This window comes from Azolla caroliniana, unplaced genomic scaffold (assembly GCF_043228905.1).
Source record: "Azolla caroliniana isolate FFs.n. ecotype wild unplaced genomic scaffold, voAzoCaro1.0.p SCAF_6, whole genome shotgun sequence".
Classification (NCBI taxonomy): Eukaryota; Viridiplantae; Streptophyta; class Polypodiopsida; order Salviniales; family Salviniaceae; genus Azolla; species Azolla caroliniana.
The window spans coordinates 1,848,328-1,870,485 of NW_028230441.1; the positions used below are offsets into that span (position 1 = coordinate 1,848,328).

The 22,158-nt window shown below is 38.9% G+C and overlaps 3 protein-coding genes across 3 annotated transcripts; all 3 read left to right on the top strand.

Annotated features, from left to right (window-relative positions):
- The first annotated feature begins 1,338 nt into the window (after positions 1-1,338).
- On the top strand, positions 1,339-4,843 carry LOC147862479 (pentatricopeptide repeat-containing protein At3g03580-like). Its single transcript, XM_087321455.1, has one exon. The coding sequence runs from the start codon at positions 1,617-1,619 to the stop codon at positions 4,332-4,334; it is 2,718 nt and encodes a 905-aa protein (XP_087177581.1). The 5' UTR covers positions 1,339-1,616; the 3' UTR covers positions 4,335-4,843.
- Positions 4,844-6,677: 1,834 nt separating this feature from the next.
- LOC147862480 (vignain-like) lies at positions 6,678-9,914 on the top strand. Its single transcript, XM_087321393.1, has 5 exons — positions 6,678-7,281; positions 7,456-7,697; positions 7,849-7,989; positions 8,195-8,746; positions 9,631-9,914. The coding sequence occupies exons 1-5, from the start codon at positions 6,765-6,767 to the stop codon at positions 9,742-9,744; spliced, it is 1,566 nt and encodes a 521-aa protein (XP_087177519.1). The 5' UTR covers positions 6,678-6,764; the 3' UTR covers positions 9,745-9,914.
- Positions 9,915-12,009: 2,095 nt separating this feature from the next.
- On the top strand, positions 12,010-14,580 carry LOC147862481 (pentatricopeptide repeat-containing protein CRR2, chloroplastic-like). Its single transcript, XM_087321392.1, has one exon. The coding sequence runs from the start codon at positions 12,534-12,536 to the stop codon at positions 14,424-14,426; it is 1,893 nt and encodes a 630-aa protein (XP_087177518.1). The 5' UTR covers positions 12,010-12,533; the 3' UTR covers positions 14,427-14,580.
- The last annotated feature ends 7,578 nt before the right edge of the window (positions 14,581-22,158 follow it).

A 22,158-nucleotide genomic window follows, 5' to 3' on the forward strand; every position in this document is an offset into this window, starting at 1 on the left:
CTGGTTAATCATTGTGACTATAAATACAGACCCAATGAAAAGACAGTTTTAAGTATAGGGAAAGAAGGAATCCATTGTCAGTATTCTTAGGAGGGTGAACTTAATAAATTTTGCTCGAACACAGACTGGGTTTACATGGCTATCCTTAGTGTGTCAGTTTCTTTGTATCAATCAGGAACAAACTCTACAGGGACCACATAATAGTAGCTGTAGAATGATTCTTCCATTATGTGTTGCCCTTATTTCGCTTTTTTGCCAAGATACTCTACTCTTGAAGACCATGTAAATGTGTATAATTTGGCATGGAGAACGATTAATTTGAGCATAATGATTAATTTGACGATTAGCAATCCAAAAATGCAATGATACTATAATGAGCTCTTTTTTCATAGAGATGTGTAGCCAACTACTGAAATCTTTGGCATCTTGTCTTTGACTTCGTTGTTGTTGCTGTTATACATTCTTGTGTTTGTCAAGTTTTTACTAAATCTTATGTCCTCTTTTCGTTATTGAGATTTATGGTTTTCACCCAATAGCCTTTGGATTGTTTGGTGTATCTAATTTCCCATGATAATAGTACTAATTGTATGTTATGTAAGTTTGTGTCAATGTATATTTGTTTCAAATTGTATTTTTAGTTGGGTTGGAGAAAAAGATAATTGGATGATTCAAGTAAGATTTCACATGAGTTGTTTTAGGATGTATGGTTGAATTGTATGTTCACTCAAGGTACAAAGATTGTGTAGGACAATGATAGGTATAATTGTTTGGCAAAAGATGTGTTCCAATTGTATTTTGTATGAATTTAAAAACAAGTTTGGACAATGCTGGTAAAGTAGACCATTTTGGTTGGGTGAAGTGTATATTCCGAGATATTGTTCGATTGTATGCCTTGAATGAGCTAGAAAATGCTTGGGACAAATTTAAGTGGGATATATAAGGAGGGAATTAAATTGGCCAGGCAAAGCATACATGTGTCAATAGATACCTCAATTGTATGGACAATGGCTATGTATAATGTAGATTGTGCCACATTTGCAAACAATTTGACCACATGGGTGGGCTAGTTTAGTGATTGAATGACTGTTCTAGCAGACAGATTTGGTATAGTAATCCCGTAAATCGCTACGGAAGTTATTGCAAATAGATAGAATGTACCTACGTTTTTGTTCGGACAATACCATACATTCATGGGGCAACATCGCAATCTCAGCAAACAAACATAAAGAGGGAGGGAGCTGTTCAATGCCGCCCCTCAGGCTTCCAGTAATATGTGACAATCATTTGTTATATAAAACTGTTTTCTTTCTTTCTCTCTGGGAACACCTCAATTGCTCAGAGCATTTGTGTCGACTAATTGTTCATGTGAGACAGATTTACATGCTCTGCTCTCCGAGAACAATTCAGCACATGATAAGCACATGAATATTTTTGTGGGTTTCTGTCATTACAAGCTATCCTGATGTTTTTAAGAAGTGGAAGATTATGGAAACATCGTACATAGCTCTGTAGACCTTCATTCATCCTTGGAGGATTTGGAAAATAGTTTTACATGCTTTGTTCTGCGAGAACAATTAAGCACATGATACGAAGATTGGTCACATGAATATTTTTGTATGTTTCTGTCATTACAAGCTGTCATGATGTTTTTAGGAGTGGAAGATTATGGGAACATTGCCCATATCTCGGTTGATCTTCATTCATCTGTGGAGGACTTTATACATGCCCTACAGCAATGTAGGAGAACAAAAAATTTGTTGGCTGCAAAGTACGTGCATACACTTGTCTGCAGTCGTGGCTTGGAAGCTCATGGATCTATCGGAAACTACCTTGTGCCCGTCTTTGTTGAGTGCAATGGTATATCACAAGCCTGGCAAGTCTTTGAAAGATCAGTGCATGTTAACGAGTTTTCTTGGACCTCCCTTATTTCAGCAGAGAGCCAGTGTGGTCATTTGAATAATGCTCTTACCTTTTATCACAAAATGCAAGAGGTTAATGTATGTCCTAGCTGCCATACACTTGTTGCCCTATTGAAAGCTTGCTCGATGGCTAAAAATATCATGACAGGCCAAGAGATTCATTTAGATGTTGCAGAAATGGGTTTTGAGGAAGATCCTTATGTCGGCAATGCTTTGATTGACATGTATGCTAAATGTGGATCACTTTATGAAGCACGTGAAGTGCTGAATGAGATGCCAGACAGAGGAGTTGTACAATGGACAACTCTTATGGCTGGCTATGTTGAGCACGGGCCTTATCTGGAAGCATTGCTATGTTTTGAACAGATGCAGCTTGAGGGTCTTGTGGCAGATGCTTTCAGTTTCACATGTAGTGTGAAAGCTTGTGGTCTATTAGGATGTATAGAGAAGGGTATGGTATTACACAAGGAGTTAATACATAAAGGCTTTGAAAAAGACCTCTTTGTTGGGAGCTCTCTAGTTGCTATGTATGCAAAATTTGGTTCACTCATTGAAGCACAAGAAATCTTTGATAAACTTTCTACTCGTGATATTGTGGTATGGAATTCACTTCTAACAGGGTATGCGGAACATGGGCTTCTTCAAGATGCATGGGGATGCTTAGAGGAGATGAAGGTTCATGGCATCTTCCCAGATGCTATCAGTCTTGCTTGCTTCTTGAAATGTTGCATGTACATGGGTGCAATGTCGAAAGCACATGAGATAGTTCATGAGATCAAGTTACACAAATTGGAATCGCATCCTAGTCTTATCAACCCCTTGATTTCTCTATATGCCAAGAATGGATTGCATCAAGAAGCACATCAAGTTCTTAACAACGTTCATGGTCAGGATGTTGCGGCATGGACAGCTTTAATCACAGCATATGTTGAAGGTGGGTACATTTCAGAAGCATTGGAAGGTTTCAGACAAATGCGAGAAGCTGGTATATCTGCAGATGCTTTTATCCTTGGATGCATATTAAAATCTTGTGGCATAATTCATTCTCCAGATATGTGTCATAGCTTATACATCGAGGTTGTAGAGAAAGGGTTTGAGGGAGATCCGTTTATTATCAGTGCTTTGATTTCTGCGTATGCAAATTGTTCCTTTCTTGTCGAGGCACGAAACATCTTTGAAAGTCTACCTGAGCGAGAAATTGTGTTGTGGAATGCACTTATCGGAGGTCACATTGAAGATGGATGTGAAAAAGAGGTATCGGCGTACTTGGAAAGGATGCAATTAGAAGGCATCGCACCAAATGCCATCACGTATGCTCTTAGCTTAAAAGCTTGTGGCAATCTAGGAGCCATGTCCAATGGTACACAATTGTATATAGAAGCCACATGTAGGGGTCTTGACACTGATTTCTGTGTTGGTGGTGCTTTGATAAGTATGTATTCAGAATGTGGATCTCCTTCAGAAGCAAGAGAAGTGTTCAACAAACTTCCATACCATAGCATAGTTGATTGGAGCCTATTGATAAAAGGTTATGCCATTAATCATAAAGGTAGTATGGTTATCGAATGCTTAGAAGAGATGCAGAAAGAGGGTGTGAAACCAGATTCTTTGATTTTAACTTGTTTACTTGGAGCATGCAGCCATGGTGGCTTGGTTTCTGAAGGCTGGAAGTATTTCAATTCGATGAAAGAAGAATATAACATCGAACCAACAAAAGAACACTACACATGCATGATTGATCTTCTTGCTAGGTCAGGGTATTTGTATGAGGCAGAGAGGCTTATAGAAATAATCCCAACACCATCTGAGGGAACATGGGCAGCTCTCTTGAGTGGGTGCAAAACGTATGTGGAGGAAGAGTTAGGGTTGAGATGCTTGCAACAACTCATTGAAAGGTGCCCGGATGATGCAACATGGTATGCAATTATGGCTGATCTATATGCATGTTCTGGCCAAGCCAGTAATGCACGGAGATTGGAAGAAATCCGCAAGCATGTGGGTGCCAGGAAAAAACCTGCTAGTGCTATGATAGAAATCAATAAAAGGTTGCATGAGTTCGTGATTGGAGATGATGAAGAACATCCTGAACTTATGGAGACGTTACGAGAGATTGGTTCACGTGCAAAAGGAGAGGGTTACTTTCCCGATTTAGAAAGTCACTCGAAACCTTGTCACAAGGAGATTAAGGATGTGGAGCTGTGTGGTCATGCTGAAAAATTGGCCATTGCGTTTGGGCTTCTGAATTCAGAACAGGGAGAAACATTGCGTGTGAGCAAGAACTTGAGGATGTGCAATGATTGCCATAATGTAAGTAAGATCATATCAAGAATTGAGAAACGAGAAATCATTCTTCGAGATGAATGCTGTATTCATCGGTTTAAGGAAGGTTTTTGCTCTTGTGGGGATTTATTTTGAATAAAGTATATTTCCTACCTCCATGCTTGTTTTAGATATTATGAAGATATATTTTAGTTCCAGGAAATGACAAATGTGGCTTGATAAGATGTGCACATTCTTATCACTTTCACAGAATACAGGCGTTGGCTTACTCAGGTCTCTGTCTATCTTGTATAGAGAACAGATAATGGAGGGACAATTGTTCATCTCTAATCAGCATGAAATGCCTCTTATTGGATAGGGAACAAAGTGGCACAATCACTTGCTGAGGTACTTCCCAAATGTTTAGTCTCCACAATTTGTGATCAGAGGCTGGAAACATATTGATTGATCTTGCTAATTTGGGAAAAATGTGTCCACTTGCGAAATCTGCAAAGTTTTGAGACATGCCAAAATGAGTGTTGTCAAATTTCGCTTAAACGCGTGGGATGTATGGAGGAAATTTAAGGGGAAAAGGATGAGATAATCAGAGATCGCAATTTCAGGGAAGTCTCTATGCTTAGGTATGCTCGATCACTATATAGCCACACCAAGTTTCTTTTCTGTGATTGACCATATTTAGTTTAAAGCCCACCATGATACTACATTATTTAGAAAGCTCATTCCTTGTAGATGGGATTGTTCCACTTTTGTCATTCTTTCTAAGAACCTTCCCTAGTGCCTCCATTAAGCAATCTGCATATAAATCCTCGAATGAAAGGGTCCATCCATTTGATGAACTCTCTAGTGCTGTTTCATGGAAGAGAGTTGACTCATGGCATACCAATTTGTGGTAGCACACACGCAAGGGTGATACATGTCGAAATTGCTGATTGATTCATCACATCTTGGAAGCAATCAATCCTGTGAGGTAAGTAAGGATGACCCTTGTGACCCACATTATTTGATATATACATAGATCATGCAAAGTGAGCACCACTTCATTTATCTTACTTCCAAATGTGGATGATGATGTGGTGTTCTTCTTATGGGATGTCAATATTCTTCCACAGCTCCGCTACTCCATGTTGTCGAAGATTTTTGCATAGACAAGTACATTTGTATATTATTAAGGAAAAGCAAATTACATGATAGTGAAAACCAAGAAGCTAGACGTGCAAACTCATCCTTGGATGAAGATGCTGAATATGTGATTTTCCTTAAATACTCATGAATCCATGTTCCAAAAAACCATAATTTACACGTGAGTGGGCTAGGTTAGCGACCATACACACACGTCAAATAAACATGAGACACACTTCAATGTAATAGTAATCCCCCATGTCTTCCCACATGTGTTGGAGGTTTAGGAGCACTATTCGCCATGTGCAACACGCCATCACCGTGGGTTCAACACGACTAATTCCTAAATTAATGATGCTCCTCGAAATAGGAGTGATACCCATTAGACTAGAGGGTCAATTTGATTAGTGTCCACAAGCTTGTGGCAAATGTGAAGGATAGAGAAGCACACCACTAAAATCCATGCTTGAGAAGCTAACATCAAAAGACAAAAGACAAATAGAATACACAATCTTTCTTTTACCTAGTTACACAAATTACACAAAATAATAACGAGATGGAATATGAATGGACTGCTTGAGCTATGCACAAATGAAATAGGTCACTCTTGACATTGATCATACCTTGTTGGTGAATCCACACCCAAATGCAATGACAATACCAAGCTTAGCTAATTGCAATACCAATACAATCACAAAAATGTTTGAAAACGCCATTTTCTATTACTCTTTGAAAGGGATACTATAGGCCTTATATTCATGTCTCACAAACTTTGATTTTGTCGAGTCATTTTAAATCGCGGGTGTTTTTTGTTCCGCGCTATGTTCTACACGTATTGATACTGGACATGACTGCGGTTTATGGTTGCTCGCCGCCTCATACTGAGGTTTTTCAACTAATAACGCAAGTTAGTGAATGTACCATATGATGGGTGGTGCATAAAAAAGAACACTTGAAAAAATCTAGCTTCAAATACACCCGCCAACTTTTTTGAGCATACACACGAGGTGCTATGCACAACTCGATTCTAGTTATCTCTCTGCCTTTTATAAGTGTCGACCACACCACGGGGCCAGATGACAAATGCTCGAAGTGTTACGTGGGACCACCGGGTTTTGGGCATGGGCCATGGGACAAAAGCTGAATGTAGACATTGGTAGGGACCCATGGGGAGGCCCCCCCCCCCCCCAACCCTCATGTGAAACAGTCCTTCAAATTTCCAAACACGAGAAACCACACCGCCCTCCCTCCTCCTTACAAAAATCCATGGTGCCCAATCAATCTATCAATCAATTAGGGTTCTCCCAAGCTCTCCCTCAAACCCTAAAAAAGAAAAACCTGCACCCTAATGCTGCATTGGTGATTCAGGGTTCCCACCCATTTCCCGCGGTGAATACCTCCCCATCTCGCCGAAAATCTGACTGAAACCCTAACCCTGCTATACTAATGGGTTCCTCTCCCTTCTTTCTTCTTGTGTTAGGATTACTGCTGTACACAATAACCGTAGCTCGATATATTACTACCGTCAATTCATCGATTCTGGATTACTCGGAGGATGATCTTCGCTCAGAGATTCGTCTTCTGGCCCTGTTTGAGAGATGGAATCACAGGCATAACAAGCACTACCCTGCCTCTGCAAGTGAAGAGAAAGAGAAGAGGTTCAATATCTTCAAGAAGAACTTGTATCACATACATAACCACAATCACATGAATGTGGGCTCTTATTACAAGCTCGGCCTCACAAGGTTCGCTGACCTTTCGAATGAAGAATTTAAGGCATCTTTCGGGTTCTTTGGTCTTCGGCTCAACAATTCCATGGAAGCTCGCAAAGCATTGAGCCTTTGGCGATTAGAATACCCAAAGGCAGGAGCCAATGAGGTTTGCAGAGGCAACGAGATACCCTCATCCTACGATTGGAGAGAGCGAGGGGTTGTCTCAGACATCAAGGATCAGGGCAGTTGTGGTGAGTCGCTTCTTCTTCTTCATCATCTAAATTATGCTTAGTAGAATATCTAGACTACTGCTCCCTTGATTATACCACATTTGAGAATACCATTACATTGATCGATGTTCCATCTGCTATTTGCCCATATATATATGTTGTGGATGGATCTGAACTAATATTCTGCTCTTTCAGGTAGCTGTTGGGCCTTTGCGACTATCTCAGCGATAGAATCGGTGAATGCCATCAGGACCGGACAGCTCGTGAGGCTCTCAGAGCAAGAACTGGTGAGTTGTGATCGTTCCAACTATGGCTGTGACGGTGGGGACATGGATCTTGCGATGGACTGGGTTCTTCGGAATGGGGGTGTAAATTCTGACTTCAATTATCCCTACACGAGCGCAGACAGTGAGGCAAGTTCTTGCCAATCCAATCAGGTAAAAGAAAAACCCCAAATTTGTCATCATTCTCTTTCCCATGGCTATGGTGAGCAATGAATGCTTACAGTGATGAGCCAATATCCATTGAATTAGCATTGACTGATTATACTAGCGAACTCTCCATAATTTCTGAATTATTTGCATGTAGTTGAATGAAAATGTGGTAAGGATCGATAACTATGTGAATGTGGAGTCCTACGATGAAGATGCCCTTCTGTGTGCAACTTATCAGCAACCTGTGATTGTCAGTATCAATGCTGGAGAATACGATTTTCAGCTATATGCAGAGGTACACCACAAGATTCAAAAACACAAGTCGTACTAGTACTACCCGCAATTATTTTTTATTTTTTATTTTTCAAATCTTAGGCAGGCTGTTATGTTAGCAAATGGAAAATTTGTGGATGCAACTATATATCGCTATGTTTAAGTAAGGCGAAGAAGAAAATTTAGATTTAAGAGCAGGCGTAATTAATGTTAAGGATTGTGGCTAGGGTATCTTCGATGGCACATGCGCAGGCGAGCCAGAGGAGTTGAATCACGCGGTGGTGGTGGTGGGCTATGGCACATCAGGGGATGGGCTGGATTATTGGATAGTCAGGAATTCATGGGGTGCGGATTGGGGGGCGGGGGGATACAGTTACATGGTAAGGAACAGCGGGGCGAGGGAAGGGGTCTGCGGGATCAACAGCCAGGCCTCGTATCCACTCATTCAGCTCTCCACCACGACGCCGCCATCGCGCTTCTCTGAGCCTGAGCTTGAGCCTCCCGCCCCGTCTCCTCAGCCCGGCGGAGAGATTCCGCCTCCATCGCCATCGCCATCGCCTCCATCGCCTCCATCTCCGCCATCGCCGCCGGATACCAAATGCGACCGTTTCTTCTCGTGCCCGCCGCACCACACCTGTTGCTGCAGGTTCGAGTTCTTCGGGATCTGCCTGCTCTGGGGCTGCTGCGACTACCAGGCCGCCGTCTGCTGCGACGACGGCGATTCCTGCTGCCCTCTCGACTTCCCCATCTGCGATCTGTGGGAGGGTGTCTGCCTGCAGGTACGTACGTACTATCTCAGTATGTACATATGTATATACGTATATCTATATGTATGTATGAATCTACCCTCTACGTATTGTACCTATGTGTTGTACGTACGCACGCACGCATTTGTATCTCTGTATACATATGTATGCGTATGTATGTATGTAACCATGTATGCATGTATGTAATGTAGTGTATTTATGTATGTATGTATGTATGTATGTATGTAATTTATGTATGTATGTATGTATGTATGTATGTATGTATGTATGTAATTTATGTATGTATTGTATGTATGTATGTATGTAATTTATGTATGTATTGTATGTTTGTAACCATGTATGTATACATATGTATGTATGTATGTATGTAATGTAGTGTATTTATGTAATTTATGTACGTACGTACGTATTTGTATCTCTGTACACATATGTATGTATGTAACCATGTATGTATACATATGCATGCATATGTAGGTGCGTAATAATGTATGTATGTATGTAATGTGATTTATGTATGTAATGTAGTGTATTTATGTATGTTTCTGGCCCCTATGGCAGACAGACTTATGAGCTAGGAACTTACGAGGACATTTCATCCTTGTAACATACTTACTTATGAGCTAGGAACTTACGAGGACACATACTTGTATGTATGTATGTATGTAATGTAATTTATGTATGTATGTATGTAATTTATGTATGTAATGTAGTGTATTTATGTGTGTATGTTTGTGGCCCCTATGGCAGACAGACTTATGAGCTAGGAACTTACGAGGACATTTCATCCTTCGCCTCAAACATATGTATTAATAACGATGTGTATTTTGTCACTGAAGTGATCAAAGCTATCAATAACAAGTGTGTTTCTTCTTTGTATGCACCTCGCTTTGTATCAGGACGATAGCCCCGTTTCTTTCGGAAACAAGGTTCCATTGTTGAAGCGTTCGAAGGCGAAATTTAGCAACCCATTAGGTTTTGATGACATGCTTTTGCCATTGGAGGATCAATGATATGTACTTGTGCACTCTTTCTTTACATGGCAATGAATAATGAATGAGGTAGATGATAATGAAAGGTGTTGCATATCCAAGCAGTGAATGCTATCCTCCCTCTATGCGACAATTGTATAAGTGCTTACTTCTTTACTATGTAATTAATTTGCATATTTTTCCCAAATGAATCAACTTGTCAATCAAAATGGACAAGGAAAAGTAATTTATTTTGAAAACACAATTTCAACTTGCTAAACAATGGTGACTAAATGCGACCAATAATGATCATAGCTTAAATCCTTCATTTGAGTAATTAAGATGCATATTTTGGTCCCAAAATGAATCGACATGTGAATCAAAATGGGAATGGAAAATTAATTGATGTAAAAAACACAATATTCCCTTCCTAAACATTGATGGTTAAGTCTTATTGATAATGATCATGAAAGTTGTTGCCAAAGTAAAGTTATTTGTAGAATGATATCAACATGTTAATCAAATTGAACAAGGATAAGTACTTGCTAAGAAAGAACACAAGTAGTAAATGCTTAGGAAGTCGTAGTTGTACACATGAGAAGCAAAGGGTCATGAAGTGTTTTATAGACAAAAAGGTACCCAATCGATTGCATGCTTATTGCGTGAGGACATTCGAATATTTGTTTTTACAATTACCATGACTTAGGATTCATAATTGACATCAAAAGTAGGTAGCGGAAACATATTTTCGACTTATGGTTAGTACCTTTTGGGTCTCCAATGCCTCGTGACATCAAGGATGTCGTAGTAGTTAAAGACTTCATATTATTAGTAGTCAAATATCTTTAAATCATAAAAGAATAAGATAGGAGCGAAAATACATTGGGTATGGCAGCCACAAACTACATGAGGCCACAAATAAACTTTGTTTGCTTCCTAGTTGGAACCCTTGTGCGTCTCATCTATTAACTTGTTCCTTTATGAAACTTCTATATTCCATACACATATCAAAATGTTTTTTGCCATTGCTAGAATAGCATTTTGAGGAGATATGTAGTTGTGTGTGCAATGTGGAAAACAATGAGCCATACATTTGAAATGATTTTTACATACCAACAAGGTAGTTGTAAGTCTTGAGCAACAAATTGAGGTGGTATTTATCATGACAATTTTAGTTTTAGCTCATGCACAGTAAAGAAATGGCTTGCAACATTGACATTCACAACACATAAAAGTGATCATTACCGTGCGAAATTTTGTTAGGAGTAGGGAATTGATATTATTCTCTTACATAGGAGCAAAGAAAATATGATATTATGGGGTAAGTCTAGGTCCAATCGTGGGGTATGATTTCCTAAATTAAGAAACATGTCGGCATGAATGGAGCTTTGCCAAACTTGGCACCGTTAAGTATCATTCATTTTCTAATGTAATATTGTTGTTTATACCATGCAAATCATACTTCTAGTAAACCCCAATAAAAGAACAAAAAATTGTACATTGTTGTTTGGTGCCTCCATGTGGGATTATCCAAGTTTGTCATTACTCACTATATTAAATGCCGCCTTTGATGAAAATATCATAATTTAGTGGTGGAATTGCATGGATTGAAGAGAATTGGGTGATTGATTGAGAAAAAAGGATGAATAATTCAATCAACATCTAGGATGCTACATTCGAAAACTTATGTAAATTTATCTAAGAGTTGAGTCATGGTGACTAATGATTTGGGTATTACTTTTATGTATCAAAATGAATTATAGGATCCCAAGGTAAGAACATAAGCATGACGGAATAAACCATTGTAGAATGTTAGAGGTACAATAAAGTTACATATCATCATAGAAGAGTCGATGATATGCATGCATATGAAGGTACTCTCGTCTTTTAGAAATATCTCCCCTTCAATTGTATGCTCTAAAGGATACCCTAAACCCTAAACCCTAAACACAGGAAAAGTGAAAGACAATGTGGTTGCCCAAAAGCTTGTTAGTTTAGGTTTGCGGAAACCTAGTCACATGGATGGAGGAATCCCCTAAGAACAAAACACCACTCTTTTAAGTACCAGAGATCATATGTGTCGTGCCATTGGCCGGGAAGATAAAAACCTACTGGTACAAGTCTTCTCGAAGGTAAGTATAAACAGAAGCGGAAGCTCGTGGATTGGCCTGACCCATCACTAAAAATCCACATTTGTCGAGACTTTATCTAGGTCTAGCCAAGGAAAAGAAGGGTGGTATTGTCTTAGGCATATGAAATGTTGCGACACAATATGATCAATGAATGTTTGTTTCCGTGAGAGCGAAGAGAGCAGCCTCCACACCAAAGACTAGATGGATCGGAGCCCAAGTTGCGATCCAATTCTATCTGTTTGTCTGTGTGTGCTCTGATGAAATTGCAGAATTCTACTGATAAATGTGTTTCGAATTCTAACACCAGAAGAAAAAGGCAGAATATGGTGCAACCAACTCGTCAGGCTCTGATGGAGAAACAGCGGAGGGTGTAGGATCAGAAGGTGAAGTCGATGGATCTAATGAGGTTTCTGTTGACAATAAAGGCTCCACCAAACCTGTTCTTACAGATGAAGAAAAGTTTGCCAAGTTTAATGAGGAAAGAGAGGAAATGTGTAAGGCAGCCAAAGAACAGGCTTCCAGAATCGTTGAGTACGAGTCAGCAATGCGAAGCCCTTACATCCATGTAAAACCTCTTGATGATGCCCAACTGGCAAACTGGCATAACTATCTGGACTTTATTGAGAAGGGAGGAGATTTTTCTAAGGTGACTTTTTTCATTGAACACTTACCTGAGTGTCAAGCCTATTGAAATAATCAATGGGTGCATCAAGCCTATTGTTAGGTACTCCCCTGTGCCTACAAAATCAATCACATGAAAGGGGCTATGTGAACACATCATTCTCAGCAAACCTAGATACGTTGAATCTGGATACAATAAAAATCACTACTTGGGAATCACTCTCTACTGAAGAGGTGATCAATTTCTTGGAAAAGAAGCATGTGGAACTACCCTCCATTAATGCCCTTTCAAAGATCTTGTATAAATGCAGAAAGGAAAAGGATATAGGTTATGCAAGGAGAGCGCACAATTATGTTCGGGAAAATGGTCTCGAATGTCATAAATTTCTTGGGAATTACCTCATCCCAATGTTTGTTGATTGTGGGAGTTTAGGTGATGCTCAAGATGTGTTTGATCGATTGGTCTATCGGAACGAGTATGCTTGGTCTTCTCTTATCCATGGATATATTACATCTGGAGACGCCCAACGGGTACTTAACTTGTATGAACAAATGCAAAAAAATGGTGTCTATCCTAGTGCCTACACATTTTTAAGCTTGTTAAAGGCATGTATTAGAGTAAAGAGTGTGGAAAAAGGTTGGGAATTGCATAGTCAGATTGTTAACTCGGGATATGAAAGGAACCAACTTGTGGGTAATACTTTGGTGGATATGTATGCGAAATTTGGATCACTCCTGGAGGCTCAATGTGTGCTTATGAGGATCCCGACTCGAGATGTAGTATCCTGGACAGCATTGATAGGTGGCTATGCTGAACATGGTCTCGATGAAGAAGTATTAATTTGTTTAGAGCAAATGAAGCTCGAGAATGTATCGCCAGATGCAGCTTTATACGTATGTAGCTTGAAGTCTTTTAGCAATGCTGGATCTGTAGCCAGAGGTAGGTATATACACTATGAGGTCATAAAAGTGGGATATGAAAATGACCTCCTGATTCAAAACATTCTGGTGGATATGTATGCTAAATGTGGCTCATTGATAGATGCATGGGAAGTTTTTCAAAAAATGCCTTCAAGAAGTGTCATCTCATGGACTACTCTCATTGCTGGTCATGCTCGATGTGGTGAATGTGAAATGGTCTTTCAGCTGTTCGAAGAAATGGTGGACGATGGCGTTCGTCCTAATGATACCACTTTCCTCATTCTTCTGTCAGTGTGTAGCCATGTGGGTCTAGTCGAGAAGGGATCAATGTACTTCAATGAAATGGAGAGAGAATATGGTATCAAACCGAGTTTAAAACATTATAATTGTATGCTTGACCTTCTCAGTAGAGCTGGCCAACTCAATGAGGCAATGATGATGGTAGAAAACTTGCCTTTGTCGCCTAATCTTGTGACATGGAAAACAATCTTGAGTGCATGTAAGAAGTGGGGCAATGTCGGGATTGCCAGAAAGACCTTTGAATGGGCTGTGAAGATGAATGAAAAGCATTCCTCGATTTTTATGCTGATGTCCAACATCTATACTGATGCTAATATGTGGGAAGACTTGAAGAAGGTCAAGGAGCTACAAGCTCATTTGGGTGTTGGTGAGAATATCGAGAAAAGCTGGATTGAGGAAGGAAACATAGTGCATAGGTTTGTGGAAGGAGACATTATGTATAATTGGGACGACAAGATTTGGTGGAAACTGAATCAACTTCAGTATAGTGTAAAGCAGAGGCAAGCAATGGATTCATTAAATAACGAAGATAGCCATTTGAGTCATTGTGAGGAGATTGCTATCACATTTGGTCTACTCAATTTCTCTGAGAAAACGCCTTTACGTGTTGTGAAAAATCTCTGGCTTCATGAGAAGTGCCATGCCTTTATGGCACTTACATCTGAGGTTGAGCATAGAACTATAATTTGCAGAGATATCTTCAAATTTCACGTGTTCAGGGATGGGAAATGCTCTTGTGGTGCTCGATAGAGAGAGAGAAGTGGGGAAGTATTTGACATGGACTAAAACAATCACTAGTAATATTATGTTTTATTGAACATCTATCATGTAGTCTTGTTCACAAAAATGATACAAAATATTTCCTTTGGGGTTGTTTCTGAATTTATGGCAATATTTGATCCCTCATCCCCTTCTCACTTCCTTGTCATTGGAAGCATTAACTGCTCAAAATCTTGCTTGCAATGGAAAGCATTCGTGGTGTATCGATGCACAATTACATTCCTGTGATAAAGTGGCCTTTGAAATAGGGCCATGTGGGAGAACTTGAAGAAAGAATGGACTGTTGTGTGTCGTCGAGTATATAATTTTATTAATGGAACTATAATCGTGGAAGGAGTCAGCAGGATGGATTACCCATTTGCAACTTAAAACCATGATGATTCTTGAAGTCCTTTACGGAGAGCCCGTGCCCTGTGCATTTTGTGGCAAACTTACACGGAACTTCAGTTGTCCAGCATAATGCTGCATGATAAAAGAGCTCTTAGAGTTAAAGAAAGTTTCACTCTTTGGTAGTACTCCCGTATTACGATCTTATGTCATAAGACTACAATAATACATCCAATTTCTATCTTTCATTTATTTATTGAGACTGCGTAATGTAATTACACATAATAACAAGAACATTTACAATAGTTAAAGAGATTCACTAATTTTTGGATTATTTAATGCAGCTTTTCTCATACTTCTCCACATTTGACTTTTACATGTTACTAAAGTGCAAATCAAATTTATGTTTTCTCCTACTTGTTTTGCGTATATTTATTTTCTATCTAATATAAAATATCATAATATAATAGCATGAGACTAACTTTGGTTGTACTCTTTGGATTATATCTGCCTTTTGTGGCTTTTGACACCGGTCCCAAAAAAATATTTTGTTTGTCAATAAATTTGGGGCAGTTGAGTGATATGAACCCATGTATAGTTTCAAGAGCCACTAACAAGGTTATGGCGTTTTGACAACATTTTCATGCCAACACTTCAAGAGTAATACGATGGATGAGATGACATAGAATAGTTGGTATCATGAATGATATTGTTCTTGTATGATCTAGTGAAACCAAAGGAACAAGCCCTAAACGGCAAGGAAGGACCACTTTTCTAGCATAGTGTGAAAACAAGGAAATGGGATGGAAAGGGATGCATGGGAGTGAGTGCATGCACTTATGAAGGGAAGTGGTGGAAGTGGATCAGAAGATTCTCCACATGCCAACAAGGGTCTTAGCTTTCAAGAGAAGGCATATAAACATGTAATGGCAAAGGCTTCCTCATCATCACAATAGTATGGGAGGACATTGCTCGAAGATTCTATAAAAGAACGGAGGCAAGCAAAACAAGAGTAAGAAAGAAAGACTGATATCTAAAATATATTAGAGGTTGAAATCCACCTATGAGACAAATTATTAGTATAAATTTGGGTGAATTTAAGTTGTACACATTGAAACAAAAATAAAGGCTCTAGGTTTCCTATATATCCATGATAAAAAAGCAAGTTGTAATGGTTCTTGAGATGATTTTACAAGAATGAAGTGTATAACTACTATTTATTAGATAAGAATGGTAAGGGGTTATAGAATCTAGTGTTGGTTGGTACAATGGAGTGAGACAAGCAAAGTTCACCAAGTGCATACGAGTGTCCTTGGGTAGATCAAACATGGTCGGCAATTATTCCCGTGATCTAGTTTTGGCATGACATATGTGGCTTGTATCTTAGAACTTATGGTTTCCATTGTTGGCAGTGTTCACTTACTTGCTCAATGGAACTCATTGGCACGTTGTCAATGAAGTCATGGGCCTATTCCCTATGCTTTTGAAGCTCAGACAAGTCTTGGCCAAAGTGGTGTAGGACAACCTTCTCCTTCATCAGTTGATTGATAAGTTGGGCACGTGGAGCCGAAGTGTTCTTAGCTTTTGGGCTTTCCTTCAAATGACTTGCAAAGTTTGTTTGACCAAGGTATATGAAGTTGTTGTCCTTTCGATCTATGTAAATGAGTACTATGTAGAATGGGGCATGTAAATGTCCATGTACCTTAGTCTCTCCGTAAATCCATCCTTTGAGAAACTGATGCAATGACTTTTGTAGTAGATTGTCTTAGTGGGAAGAGAATCCTTTCTTTTGGGGGAAGAATTTCCATAGGTATTGTCACAATCTTTTGTTTTGTTCATCGTTTTAGAGAGGTGTAGGGTATTGGAAGGGTTAGAAATTCTCAATGTCAAGCTCATTGTTGTTGAGCCCCGTCATGAACTATGAGTATCACAATCATTCTTCATGGTTTGTTGTCGCCAAAAGTCACTTTCTCCTTCAATGCTCCATACGCCGTCATGTCATTCTTTGATGTGGGATGATTCAAAAACCAGTTGATGAGGTTCACTATATCGATAATTGAATAATGTAATGGGTGAAACCAATGGTCCCACCATATTGATGTAGAAGAGGAGGACAAAAGGCATCCTTGCCTTAAACTTAATATGACAGCACCCCCTAAATCATCCATGTCGAATGCATCAAATGTCCTTCTCAACTTTGCATGGGGTAGTAGGGGAGACTCTAATGATTGAAGTATGGTGTTTGGTGAGGGACGTTATTCAAGCTTTTTGCATAAGAATCCCATAGTTGTGGATCCAATGCCCGGGTTGGTATTTAAGGTATTGTAATACATCTCCAAGCAATGGTCAAGGCTTTGCTCCTGAAGAGATAGTATAAATCCCAATATGTTGCTCTCATATGCACACCCTTACATGGGAGTAACATATTCAAAGCTCAAACATCCATAATGATAGCCAAAGTGTGATTAGATTAGCCAATAATTTGGTCTTTCACACAAAAACAATCATAAATAAGTCACTTAATCCATGATTGTGTAAAGAAATATTATCACTTTGCTAAAAATGTGCACATTGGAAATCACTAACAAAACTCTACCAGTAACCCTCTTTTGCAACTATTGCAAATTGTTGCAAATAATAAATCTCATTATGTGGCGTGCCCATAAGATGGGAGATGCTTCAAATATAACATGGTATGTACACTAGCAAATGGAACCAATTTGTTGATGGATACATACCATTAACTAGTTAACTCTTGGTTGTGTGTTGGGTTGTGGTCGGAGATTGTTGTTACTAGTACACACTTAATGAAAGCCACATAGGCCAAACTAGTGTGAAAGGAAAGCATGTTGAAGCTCCCTCTTGAGACTTGGGGTTTGGAAATTGGATTTCCAACAAAAGGGGCAATTCTCACATGTGAGGGTGGTTAATGGGTTTGTAAGAATCAAATAGGCTTGAATAAACCCATAATAGAAGTTTGCAAAAACCAAAGAAGGATTGTCAATGGGCTTGGATAAACCCAAAATAGGAAGTTTGCAAAACCTAAGAATGATTGAACTTCCTTGACAAGAGTTGGAGGATCCCAAGCTTGGATCATATTGAGCATCTTCCACAATGATGCCTTCAAGAGAGACTACATAAAAGGAATTTTAAACTCACCTCTAATTTGGCATAGACATTCGCAGAGTTTAGTTATAGTGAGGCTAACATGTTCGTTGTGATCCTCTCGAGTCTCCAAAAAGATCAAGATGTTGTCTAGATACACCACGATGAATTGATCCATGTACTCTTGAAAAATATATTTCATCATATGCGAGAAGAGAATTAAGCCACCGGTGAGAGTTAATGGCATAACCATATACTCAATATGTCCATATTGTGTGCAAAAGGCAATTTTCCACTCATCTAAGACCTCACAAAATATTTATTCCATTTTTTTACGAACAAGATGGCGAATGAGGGACTTGGAGTGGCAGATGAAACATTTCATGAGATTTTCATCATGTACATCTAAATAGTCTTGAGCTCAACCCTTGAGAGTCCATCGATTGATCCAAAGAGTAGAGAAGTGCCTTTCTAGAGGTGGATGAGGAAATTTAAAGCCAATATTCTCACTTACAATCCACATTCTTCTTTTGAACACATTGACAAAATCCTTGTATTTCTGTTGTGAGGGGTTCCTACATATGATAAAGACTAGTGTGAGATTACACCATGGCACCTTTTAGCACTACCTCTTGGAGAGGCAATTTATTGTGCTTGAAAGCCTTTGTTAAAAAGTAAGATGTAAAAAACTTATAGCTCATGAGACGAGAAAAACTAAATGTGTTTCACATTGGATGCTATTGTAGATTAAATCCCTCTTTGTGAATAATTATAGGTCCTATCCATAGTTATCTAACTTATTATCCATAGTCTCTGGGTGCGTTGGATACCCAGGTGGCCTCTCTGATTGCTTCACCAACACCATTGGCGTAAAACAAGGTTGATCCCTATCACTGACTCTTTTGGGGATCTACATTAATGAGATAACTGATTTTATTGCTCATAAGGGAGGCAACGGAGTAGCCATTGGGGGCATGCAAGTAGTCTCTTACTCTATGTTGACAACATCATTTTGCTCTTGGAGTCTGAACACGACCTACAAAAGCACCTTAATGCCCTAGATGACTTTTGCACACAATGAGGATTGGTAGTGAATCTAACGAAAACTAAAGCCCTTATCTTTCACACATCGTCTCGAGTTAGGAGTAAGTGTCACCTACTCTCTCATAAACCAGTTGAGGTAGTTGGATCATATGTATATCTGGGAGTCCCTTTTAGTGCTCATTCAAGTAAATTCTTGATGATCTAGGGAGCCAAAGATAGGCTAACGAGAGGGTATGCATCCCTATCACTCTTAGAGAGACAATGCCACCAAGCAGACTTTCAAGAGCCATGGACTAAGGGATGGCTCTTCGACTCATTCGTGACCCCTTCACTCATGTATGCATCAGTAGTATGGGCTCTAGGTCTACCGTCTTTCATGTGGATGCAATTAGAGAGACCTTTGGTGATGATGTTATCACGTCAACTCCGAAGCAACTCAACAATACCACATGACATTATTAGAGCAGAGTTTAGTCTACCCCCAATGTTAGTAGAAGCACTCTTCCAATTGGTAGTTTCTATTGCTAGGATAAATAGCCAACCACAAGATAGGATATCCCATCAAGCTTTTGAGGCATCCCGATCCCTATATGAGTCCAGAGAGAGTAGCTTTTGGTATAGCATTGTAGTGCGTTGGTTACTTGCAAATGGCATAGACATTAATAACCTACCTCCCCTTAAGTACAACCATGGGACAGATCAAACTTTAATCTCTCATGAGGACTATAATAAAGTAATACACCAAGAAATATGTCAAATTTATACACGGTATAAATGGATCATCCCACGAAAGTCACTCCCATCTAAAATGTTGTACTATAAGGAACACTTCATGCACTTCTCTAAGCTAGGTTTTATTACACAACCAAAATATCTAGATACATTCTTGACAAATGCACTAAGGCCATTGGACAACTTAGGATATCATCTAACCAACTTGAGAATGGTCGTACCAATGGAGTCCCTAGAGAGGAAAGGCTATGTAGGTTATGTCACATAGAGATAGAGGATGAGTATCACTTTACATGCAAGTGTCCAACTTATGTCGAGATAACGGTGAAATACCAAGACATACTAGGACCCTCTCCCACCCTCTCCAAACTATGATGCAAAAAATAAGATTTCCAACGGCTTTTGCTACTCCAACTTTCCCACCCACAAAGACTTTGGATTAGATACCCCGGATATAAAGAGACTAGGTAGGTATATCTTAGAGCTAAAACAACATAGGGAGGAAAAACTACAAATTGTTAACCATAATCATTTTAATATTCACCAACATGTAACTAATACAATTTTTCAGGAACAAGGGGAGACGATGAATGTGGACACACCTACACCACTCGGCCTCTCTGTTGAGGAAGCAGAAATGCAAAGAACAACCAAACACCCTCGGATGTCGAGCTTCAAAGCAACTCAACGTGGAGTAGAAACAATTAAGAAGATAAGGGAACGTGAGCTACACCGTCTAGCAGCTATGGTTGCGATATCTTTTACATTGGAACCATGGGCCACCTCCACATCGAAACCCTTTGACATCCCGGTTCTTTTCGAGAGACTTGGATGGAAATGAAACTAGGCCTAGTATAAAGTCATTTCCTTATAGAACATGGGTTTTTTTTTTGCTAGAACTCCTTTAACTTACGTTCGATTTTATTTTATTTTTATTTTTACTTTCGATGAATGGGTAAATACCCCATTTTTATCGTAAACCAATTGTTTCATGGGCCAATTTTGGTTTTAGAAGATGTTAATATATCTTTCTTTCTTTCTCACCAATGGTAAGCCAAGTTTTTTTTTCTACTGATACATACACATGGGTTCAAATCTCACTAAATGCATAAATTTACTAGATGCCACCGTGGTTTTCTCTCAAGCACACACTTTCTGTGCAAGGATGATAATAAAATATGCCCAGATGGATGTAGCTCAGTTGGTAAGGTTGCTTAATGGAGACCATGTGGTCATGGGTTCAACCCTTACATTCCATAGTGTCATCTAGTGAATTAAGTATGTACGAAGTATATATGTAATAGAGAGGTGAGAAAATTGGGATTTGAACCCATGACGTAACAACTTACCACTAGGGTAAGCTAATAATAATAATAATAAATAAATAAATGCCATTCTCACCCTCCCTACTACATGCTACACCTTTGTAACGAATCTGATACTATTGGTGGGTATTCCTGTTGTGAAAACAAAGCACATAGCATCCTCCCTCCCGAGTCCCGATACAAGGATCTAAGCTATGTATATTTTAAGTTTTCAACTAATGGAGTATATTCTTTTTTGGTAAAAAAAACGCACATAGTATCCTCTAATAGCATTTATGGATATTCGGTCTCAGATGTATTCTTGATCATTTGTATGCAATTTTATTTTATTTTATTCCAAAAAATATCATTTATATGCTTTGCTTATGTTGTTGTCGTGTGCTACAAGCATTCTCATGAAAAATACCTTATCTTTATCCTGAAAAAGGGAAGGCTAAATCAAGCGACATCTTACTAAAAATGGCGGAGGGAAAAAGGAGGTATGGAACCCTTAGAAATAGCCCCACAGATTGACATACACATATGTATTACTCATAATAATACATATTATGAACGGGAGATGGAGGACATATCCAAACTAAATCTGGGGACATATCTAAATCTAGGGCGAGAATGTTGTTTTATGAATATATTTGTATTTGTATTTGGATGTACATATATGCATACATACATATTATATGTGTATGTATTTGTTCCAAATACACATACAAATAAAATACATGCACACAAATACAAATAGCATATCCACACACAAATACATTATCACTACATGTTTCACACACATTGCACACAACTACAAATAACACACATACATACATACATGCATGCATGCATACATACATACAAACATACATACATACATACATACACGCAACTACCCACGAATATGATCCACACATACACACTAATAAATACAAAGTGTGAGTATATACACTTTATCACTATTTCTTCTTCTTTTCCCAAAATACAATTTACCTTACATACACATCCATACTTGCACACAAACGCTATGTGCCTCAAGTGTATGTAACAAGAATGATGGACACATGATACGACATACACACATACAATACATACATACATATATGATATGATGAGTATTTCACATGTATCCTCATGCCACACATACATGCAATGATAGGTATACAATCATACTCACATGTACCACA

What these genes read in the sequence shown, in the direction of transcription:
- LOC147862479 (XM_087321455.1), top strand. Translation starts at nt 1,617, where the DNA reads ATGTTTCTGTCATTACAAGCTGTCATGATGTTTTTAGGAGTGGAAGAT.
- LOC147862480 (XM_087321393.1), top strand. Translation starts at nt 6,765, where the DNA reads ATGGGTTCCTCTCCCTTCTTTCTTCTTGTGTTAGGATTACTGCTGTAC. An exon ending in ATTTTCAGCTATATGCAGAG is followed by an intron (nt 7,990 to 8,194) that starts GTACACCACAAG and finishes GATTGTGGCTAG; the next exon opens with GGTATCTTCGATGGCACATG. An exon ending in GGGAGGGTGTCTGCCTGCAG is followed by an intron (nt 8,747 to 9,630) that starts GTACGTACGTAC and finishes GCTTTGTATCAG; the next exon opens with GACGATAGCCCCGTTTCTTT.
- LOC147862481 (XM_087321392.1), top strand. Translation starts at nt 12,534, where the DNA reads ATGGGTGCATCAAGCCTATTGTTAGGTACTCCCCTGTGCCTACAAAAT.